Source organism: Morone saxatilis, unplaced genomic scaffold (assembly GCF_004916995.1).
Source record: "Morone saxatilis isolate NCDOM2014 unplaced genomic scaffold, NCSU_SB_2.0 Contig19, whole genome shotgun sequence".
Lineage (NCBI taxonomy): Eukaryota > Metazoa > Chordata > Actinopteri > Moronidae > Morone > Morone saxatilis.
Window position 1 is genome coordinate 6,211,142 of NW_023339751.1, and position 9,975 is coordinate 6,221,116.

At 37.8% G+C, this 9,975-nt stretch overlaps 1 protein-coding gene across 1 annotated transcript in view; it reads right to left on the minus strand.

Moving 5' to 3' along the window:
- Positions 1 to 9,975, minus strand: part of tasp1 (taspase, threonine aspartase, 1) — a gene marked incomplete at its 5' end in the record, with an annotated part of 25,928 nt that extends 15,953 nt beyond the window's left edge. Inside the window, 7 exon segments of the mRNA XM_035663515.1 lie at positions 2,791 to 2,869; positions 4,639 to 4,758; positions 7,107 to 7,213; positions 7,349 to 7,428; positions 7,512 to 7,596; positions 8,475 to 8,595; positions 9,907 to 9,975. Coding sequence (XP_035519408.1) covers positions 2,791 to 2,869; positions 4,639 to 4,758; positions 7,107 to 7,213; positions 7,349 to 7,428; positions 7,512 to 7,596; positions 8,475 to 8,595; positions 9,907 to 9,975 — 661 coding nt within the window.

Consider the following 9,975-nt stretch of genomic DNA (forward strand, 5'->3'; position numbering starts at 1 on the left):
AAGTGCTGTGAATACTTTCCGTATGCACTGTATATAACAGGTTCAGGTTCCTGGCAAAGAAGATACATTACACTATGTAAGCAGCCTAAACACAACTACTACAACACCGCAAGGAGTTAAATACACAGCCACAGGTTGACATTTAACTGTAGCTCTTAAGGAAAGAAACATTTTCTCTATAAGCTGTGGTTTAGGTAGACAGAGGATCTCAACCCTGTAATCATATTTTACCAACACACATTTATAGCGAGCTGAAAATGAAAATAATTACAGCTTTTTCCACCACATTGACAAGGATCTAGCAGACAGTACACCATACACGATATATGAGTGTAAGCCCATTACAGTAGGCACTGACCATTAACCAGGGTGGGCTGAGGCAAACTTGACACACACAACACCCCAAAACACTGCACTTTTTCCTGAGTTATCCTAAAACGGCACATTAGTCAGTATTCACAGTTGACTTCAAAATGTATTTTCCAGAGACCTGTCCATTCTCAGTTTTACAGTAGCTAGGGTTGTCAGCTTCACTGTCACCTTACCAGCAGCCACATGCCCGGGGGAAAGTCAAACCAAGCAGGAGGTCGGGGGGTCTGGAGGTCCTCTGCCATGAGATCTTGACTTCATTTCATGCATTTATGGTGAATTTTTGGATACATTTCAGAGTGATACTTGCTACTGTCAACATGAATGTAAAGGAAATATAGTCAATACAGTTGCATCAACTATATTAAGGATCCAAACATCAGATCATAGACATGGGCAAAATGTTTGGTCTGTCTGTCTGGTGTCTGTTAATAAAGTATTTGGTATATTTGGAAGAAGCAATGATCCACTGATAACTCAGGAATAGCAAAAGACCTGATAGACCACAAACACCACTATGGTGGATGACTGAATCATGCAGTTATTTATGAAATAGTTATTCCTTTTTTAACTGTCAAAGTAATCAACAACTCTCCTGGATGTTAGCACTGATATAAAGATAGACCTGTTAGAGTGAGAAATGTGGAGACACAAAGTAGATTGTTAATTAATATATCGATCAGCCATAACATTCTGATCATCAACATTCTGGGTGGTCAGAATGCTGGAGTGCTGCACAACAAACTGTGATGCACGGTGTGTTCTGATACTGTTCTATCAGAACAAGCATTAACTTTTTCAGCAGTTTAAGCTACAGTAGCTACAGCTACAGTAGTCGGACCACACGGGCGAGCCTTCACTCCCTACGTGCATCAATGAGCCTCGGCCGCCCAAGACCCTGCCTCCAGTTCCTTCCTTGGAACACTTTTGATAGGTACTGAACACCACAGACTGGGAACACCCCTTAAGAGCTGCAGTTTTGGAGATGGTCTGACCCAGTGGTTTAGCCATCACAATCTGGCCCTTGTCAAAGTCGCTCAAATCCTTATGCTGCCCATTTTTTCTGCTTCTAACACATCAACCTGAGGACAAAATGTTCACTTGCTGCCTGATATGTCCCACTAACTGACAGGTGCCATGATAACAAGATAATCAGTGCTATTCACTTCACCAGTCATAATGTTATAGCTGATCGGTGTATATTTTAAATGTTATATGGTAGCATCCAAGGTAGCCAGAGCTGTCTAAATAGCTCTTACTTCCTAAGATAAATGATTGCCAAGGTTTAACAGACTGTCAAACCCAACAAGACTGCCAGCTGGAGTAGCTCAGCCTTCCACCTCTGCATGAAGAGAAAGCTACAGCCTACTTGCTCCAACTCCACCCCCCGAAGCTGATACTGCAGACACCGCAGAAAGAAAGGGAGAAGGACAAACAGTATTTGACAGGTGACGACCATAAATCACTACCATGGCACAAAGTGTCTGAGGAGGGGGTGGTGGGGGTGGAAGAGCTTGGGGGGTAGTGAGGTGAGTGTCAGAGAGTGTTTACAAATAACAAGAGACAGTGTGGAAGATCTGAATTATGTGCTTGCTACATGTATTGTACTTAATATACATGGAGATATTTTAATTGTTAGTGAGAGCGGTATTAAGTAATTTACTATATAATGAAAATTGTAATTGTAACTGCCTGGAGATTAAATGAATACATTTAGTTTTAAAAACTGTGTTTTCAGTTTTAAAGCGTTAGTATAATTAATGACTGACATGCCAAATAAAATCAATCTTTTGCGTGTGATGCTGTACCATGAGCATAATTATTTTAAAATACCATAAAACATAAACATATTTAACAAAAACTGTTGATGGGCAGCTGATTTGCCTAAGAGCATATGTGCATAATTCTTCATTTTTAAGCATTACACTTAATACGTATTGTAAGGCAAGGTGAATTTTGTAAGGTGAAACTTATTTATACCAGCAAAGTTATGATCTGAATCTGGATAATTGCGCTTGAAGTTTGCAAGTTAACCATCTTTCCGCTGCACTCCCTCTCTCCATAATATCTACAGCAGGTGTCCAATGTCAAATGTCATTGCAAATCCAAAGAGCTTTGCCATGAACCTGGCATGCAGCTGACTAACAAAGAGCGGAGGAATGATGACTCAATCAGCTGAGGAAGTGACTGATGAGAATCACTCAGCAGGAATGGTTGGAGGTCATCGGAAAGTATTATCAGGCTTTTTGAAGCTTGACTCACTGAGGCTAAATAAGAGGCTCACATCAAATATCTGTTTCTGATTCATATCATCTCCAAAACAAAAGGCAGGTTAGTGGTAAACATGGCTGGTGAGGAGAAAAGTTACACACACACATACACAACTGCAAAGAAAGTTTTAGAGAGTGTGCTGTGGTATACCTGAGGTACTCACTGCTGTAGAGTAAGGGTTCATATTACAGGCATTTTCAGCCCAACAGCCACATCCATAATGAGCAGCCTGAGAAAAAACAGAAAAAGTGGATATTTTAGATGCAAAAGAGTTTTGCTGCTGTTTAGTTCTAATATGTTTGTTTAGGAAGTACAGAAAACATCATTAATTCTCAAATAATAGCTTTGAGTAGGGCATCCTCGCGGCTGAATAAAATAATTTAAAACTCACACTGCAAGCTGGTGAGGTCATCTCAGCCTAATTTACATTTCCACATTGTTAGCTACATGATGCCATACTCACGACTCTGTTGCTCTGAGCTTCAGTTATTTTTTACCAGTAATAGTGTTAATGAGGTCAAGGCACTAAATCCTACTGATTCATTCATTCTGTTCAGCCTCCATTGTTAAGTTGTTTTGTTTTCCCGTTAAGCTGCTGTTGATGCAAACTCATAACTTCCTGCAGCTGCTTCAAAGTAAAAGACTTCCTGCACACAAATGTGACTGGAAATTGTAGAGTTTGCATTAACATTAAACAATTGGTCACAGGGCATGAGGATGATCAGAGTGAATTCTGTGGTAGGTCACCTCATTCATTTACAATATCTGGATTAAGAAGTCAGACAGCAGCAATGCCAGATTAACACAGCAAAGGAAGAAACAGAGAGAAAGGATCACGAAGCTTGGGGGCTTCTTTGGTAACAGCTGTCGGCTAACAAATCTCATCTGCTGCTTTCAGTCTCTCTAAAGCTACACTGAGAGTCAATTTTGGGCCACTACAGGGCATAAAAACACTCAAAACACACAGCCTTGGCACATTATCGCAGTGTTAAGTTGTTAGTGGTTTATTATATGTTTTATATGCAAGAAATAAGGACATCATCTTTCCATTGGCATTGTGTTTGTGGCCACTTGAGGAGTCTAAAGAGCGATCCACATAGAAAAAAGGTTTTTGAAGCATTTTTGACAGAAAGACAGGAACAGACAAGAAGTGTATCTGTATATTTAATCAAATGTATCCCACACTGACTCTGAGAGACGTGCGTCACCCTAGGGCACTTGCTCATTTTTATCACAGTTTATTACTGTAATGGTTGATGAAAGCTGCAAATGTTGCAATGAGCTAGCAGGTTTTTTAATCTAGGAAGATTCCTGCACAAAGGAAGTGAAATCAATAAATGAGCCTACATAAAAACAATCTTTGTCTATCAAATTTCTGCTGCCTGGTGCAGACAGTTTGGCCGGCTGCTGTCCTCTTAGCTGACAGACAGACAGCTGGTTCTGAGAATGGATGCAGTCTTACAGAGTGAGTGCAGACTGAACGTCGTCGTAGCGCTAACATGCTGCTCACATCTTGCTTTTGATGTGGATTCTCTGTAAGTTCAATATAAAATGGATTTTAACAATGGAGTCTTAAGGTGATTCACTAGTTTGTCCCAAACTTTGTCTGTCTGCTGTTTGGTGCTGGGCAGGCGGGATCCTTTGGGTTTGGTAACTGCTGATACCTGAAATTCAGAACTTTTTTGCTGAAAATGACTTTTTATTTTATTTTTAGATCATTTCAGCAGGGAAAATACTGTTTTTTTTGTTTTTCAGCTGCTTAAGTATACACTAATAATTGTGGCTATATGTTTATATAATAAATTAGAAATTATACATTATAGTACTAAAATATTTCACTGAAAATGAAAACAATGAAATAATGTCTGTAATTAAAGCCGTCTCAAATAAAGGCCTGGTTCAATATTTACTTGAGTTACATAAAAATGTAAAATTTATAGAAGTCGTTATGTGGATACAGACATTGGCAGAGAATAAAGGAGAAGAGAGCATGATTACCTGGCCAACCCTGCCAGGATGTTTCATGGCCAGGCCTCCACTGGACACCGCTGCAGCTACATTCCCTTCCAGGTCTACCACAACGGCTCCCACTGTGTCGAGGCACCCTGAACCATTTTCCTACAGAACAGAAAGGAGAGGAGTCGCATGAAGAGAAAAAACAAATACGGTGTATCCAGATGGACATTTTCAAATGAGAATTGTTCTCAAGTGAGGATTTCAGGCAACATAAAGGAGGAGACATCCAAAAATGTCCACATTCTGAAGCAGAGACATCATCATTGACTAAAAACATTTCTAAGATTAAGAATGTACCGCATGAATTTATGAATCACTCTTCCTTGCTCTTCATATTTCATTAAAATGGGCTGTTGTGATTTCAATCAGCTCTTTTTCTTCCCTGATTGCAGTTTGCTTTGGAAGTGACTTGTTTGTGAACCATCATGACTCAGACTTCATGATAAATAGAGTTGTACAGGGCAAATGTGCAAAATGGCATTATGATACATGATCAGAGCTCCACTCTTACCAGAAACTTAAGATCTTCATTGAACCTTAGACTAAAAAGCCAGAGTCAAAAAGGCAACAGCGTTTCTCATCTATCTTACGCTCTCCTAAATCAGCCCTGTCTCCAGGCTTTTGAGGCCAAAAACAACCAGAGCCAGCTATTTCGAAATGCTACAAAGACCATACTGTCATTCCCTATCACTGTCCTTAAATGAAAAGATCCACAGTAAGTAATGACTGTAAAACGTATGGGCATCTTTGGAATTATACTGATATGCTTTCAATTTTCCAAAACAACACTGCAACACCATCACGAGACAGGTGCCTATATTGCAGTGAAAAAAAGAATGGAAAGATTTTATTGCTTGGCAAAAAGACAGAGGCATAAAAAGAACGTGTGTATGCAAATTAAAACCACATTTGCTTTTTGCTGAACCCACAAGTCTCTAATAGACATTCTTAATACAAAAGAAATTTCCTGTTAATGGACTTTATATTTCAATGGCGATGAGTAAAAATTTAAGGTTGATGCCAAATTCCTGTAAAATACTCTGAGTTTGTCTAAATCAGTGGTAGCTCAACTGCACCAAAAGGTCACATATTAATCTTTAATAGGTCAAAGTTTTGTGCAAACATGTAAAAGACAGATGAGAGTAGAGAGCAACTCAAACCTTTAACTCTCATTAGGACACAAAAATCCATCATTTAATCATATATGACTTGCCTAAGTCAACAAACGTTAATCTTATTTGTTAGTCTTTCTTTTCATTAATATTGAGGATTGATGTAACTGTACTAAATAAACAGTAATAATATTCAAAATCAAGTCCAATGAAGCATAACGGGCTGTGGCCGTTTACATGTTTTACTCCATTTAACACAATTCACATCTGAACCAAGATGAAGTCTCCCACCCTCTTCTGTGCTGCTGCTAGCGACTTTAGAGCATAGTGTGCTCTCAACTGCTTTCAACTCAGCTCATCATCAGGCACTCTCCGGTTGTGCTTGCTCACGGCCCTGAAACTTTGCACCAACTCAATGTCAACACTTTAATCATTTCTTGGAACCTGCTGCAGAACCTGGTAATGCCATTTACTTTGATGGCAATGTGAGATCATAACTGGCAGAATATATCCTGATGTCTTAGCTGCGGAGAGTTTCCTTTCTTGTATAACATTTCATATTCTACTTGATGTTTCCTGCCTTGTTTAAAATTCTGAAAGTGACAACAGGACCACTAATTTAATCACTAATAATATCCTCAGTAGATCAAGTGATGTAGCCACATTGATGTTACTACTGTTGTCCCCTCTTACCTTTGTAGGTCTTATGTAAGTCTGAGTCTGAGGACACTATCCTCACTATATTATCTTTACTGCACTGTTTGTTCTGTCCCTTTCTACTGCTGCATGTGTTTTCTGTAGGCCTTTATTAGCGTATTTGTAACCTCTTTCAAATAATCTAATATCTGAGAAAAATGAAAAAAATACAATCTTGTCATTTGTTTTTGAGATACCAAAATTACTATTTGTTGATAAATCTCTAAAGTAGATTTATTTTTTAAGTTAGACCTTATTTTAGTACCACATGCAGGCACAGTATCTTTTTGCTCTCCAGAACGTACGGTATTGATTATTAGATCACAGTCGAGTACTTGTCAGCTTGTTTTTATTGTTTTATTAACAATAGATTTCTGAAACATTTCTAATGTTTTGGTGTAACACAATTGGGGAAAGCTTCGGACTTCAATTGAATAGATAAAGATTTTGGTGGAAGGCCAGATTTGGCACCATAGGCTGTTATTTGCTGACCACTAGTGCAGAACATTTAGTTCAGCTGTTAGGAATACTACTACAAAACTATCAGGAAGAGTTGGGTCCATTCTGACTAATGCAGCTGAGAAAGAGTAAGCTTGATGAATTTATCACGTTTTAATTAACAACATTATATATCATACTCACATTTTCACTTGATTGTCGTCTTTTCTTTGCCTGATTATGTCCTGTGTCCATTTTTTCTGCCAGCTCCATCTTTCGCTTGTTCCTCTTGTACGCAGATAAACTGAACTCTGTGTGTGAAAAAATAATCTCAGTCTAATGCATCCAAATGAACTGATGCAAATCTGTGTTTCGGTTCAGTTTTGAAGCTACAGAAAATTAACTCAGAAAAGGCGTATTTCTGAATCAGTGCAACCAAAACTCACTGGTGGCCATTTTCTCTGAAGGGCATGGTGGTATTCCATGGCTGACTGCCCAATCATGTGCTCCTCGCCCCACTAAAAAGCTGACAAAAAAAAAAAGAAATTGATATTCATAAAAGTGAATGGTCACATTAATACACCGTTAATTAATAACCATTATAATCACCAGGGGGGTATTCTGCCAGCTGATAGTTTCCCTTTCTGTGCTTCATTCAGTAGACGATTTGCAACTAAGACTGGGTTCTTAATACCTGAAGGAAAGGTCAGAATTATCACAGAGCTAGCAGTTCATTTCATGTGACTGTATTAAAGTGAAAACAAATCAAGATATTAATTTTAGCAACCACACACAGTTATCCTTTAGTCAGATCAATATGGCCAGGATAATGGATTCTGAATAAGAGAAATAGAAGAGTTCAAATCGAAAAGATCAAATCTAATCTTTTCTCTGCATGTCAAATTTTGTAGTACAGGTGAATATGGTTTGGTTTTTAAAATATATGTGTTGACTTTCTGTGTATTGTTAACATTCATTATGTTTCATTTTCATGTATTCATTGCATTTTCTGTGTAGTATTGCACATTTTCTTTCTTTTCCCATTGTTACACAAGCACACCTAGGAATGCTGGTTTTTTTTAGCCTATTTAAACACCTTACTGAATTCTGAGACCTCATGAAAAACACATGTTGGCAGGTACACATTTTATATCGAAGCCAAAAAAGTTTCATTCATCATGTACAAATTATATGGCTAACTGTTATACGATGCAGACATAATAAAAACAATATGTTGTCTTTTGGACTAAAAGTGCCAGCTTTCATCCCTGGGTTGTTGTTTGGAATAATTCATGAGTTTAAAAAAAAAAAAAAAGAAATGCTGTTCTCGAGAGCCTTTTAGGAAAACTCTGTGCGAGTATGCTGATGTGTACCTACAGCATTTCTTGGTTGTTCTCCAGGTAAAAAGTGGGTGGTCCCCCATTGTAAGGATTTATTATGCCAATTCCCTCCAGTACAAAAAACTCTAAGATGATAGAAAGTACAGGCAGGACTCATTGTCTTTACTACCAGGTGACTAAACTTCAGTGCGACAACAACACAGTAGTATTATATGAATGTGTAGTAACTCACCACTTATAGCCCCTACGGCGCCATAATGCAGCGACTTCCCATCCATGATACTCGCATCACATTCAATTTCGCCTGACAAATTAAGGTTGGAGCCCATGCCCGCGTTTGTAAAAGGAGAGTCCTGAGAACAGTTAAAAACATGCAGAGTCTAGAATAAAACTATATTTGCAATTAACTAAATTGTCAATGCTAAAAAAATTTTTTTATATAGCTTAACCAAGACAAAAAGGTCTTTCTTCTGCTCCCAAGCCCTACTGTAATGGCAATATTACAAGAAAAGAGTCAATATGTATGGTAATTCTATATTTCTAAATTAGCAACATTAATAATGGCCATGCTGGATGTACTTGATGAATTTGTTAAATACTTTAAAACAGCTTTATTAAAGGAAAACCACTATTATCACCAATTGAAAATCAGTATGAGGTTTAAGGCAAGACAATAAAACATCTTTACAACATAACAACAAAAAGTGCAGCTGGTGAACTAGCAACACCATACAATCAGACCCTGAAACACATGTTCAACTAATGCTCATCTGTTCTTTGATACCATCTTAGGATGCCTCATTTTTCTTTTTTAAGCCTCATTAAGTGTTTTCATTCTGGGTTTTTGTATTAAATCACCTTCTTCTTTAGGGACTTTGCCCATTTAGTTGTGGGCTGTAGGCAGATTCGGATGAATATTCCAAATAATTTGGTCATATTTAAACTTACAAGTACAAATGGTATGCCCATCCTTTTATGTGTCACAGCCAGTATGAATTACTGACAAATAAGTCGGCAACAAGTAAGAAATATTTAACACAGACTTAAGTATCAAGACAAAAGTCTTTAATAATTATTAGTTTTTTTGTTAGTTGCTGGCTTTAGCTAATTTCCTACTTAATATACGGGAGTTTGTTTCTTTGTATGTCGAACATCTTGTGCTATGCATTATGCTTGAGCAGGTTTTTTTTTATTAATAAACAAATGATTACTTTCTACATTCAATCCATGTATATAAGGGTTAATAGTGAGAATAACTTACTGTTACTTGTGTTTATTTATACAACATATGCATTTTCTAAAAAAAAACACAGGTGCTTGCTGAACTGCACCTCTCGGTACATTCTGCAGCTGCGGAGAGTTCATCAGAAACCTTGTTCTTTATTTAAACCCTGCCCTGAGGAAAATCACCCCTTACATCATCCAACAGGATGTACGTACATACATCAGAGGCTGGAGCAGAATAAAGCTGTTTTGGATAAACACATACACATGTCAAATTAAGTTTCTTATCCTCACTGAAAGTTTTTTTTTTTGTTTTTTTTTTTGTTTTTATCTAATCGAGGCGATAATTTTCTTCTACATTATGTATTAGGGGTGTTTTTAAAAACTGAGGTAATAGAGGTTGATTTTATACAATCAAACTTGGATCATAATCAACCAACCTCAAGTTCAACCAGTGCTGCAGCCACTGCTTCCACTGCAAGAGCCCCAGCTTTGAGCTGGTCCACAGC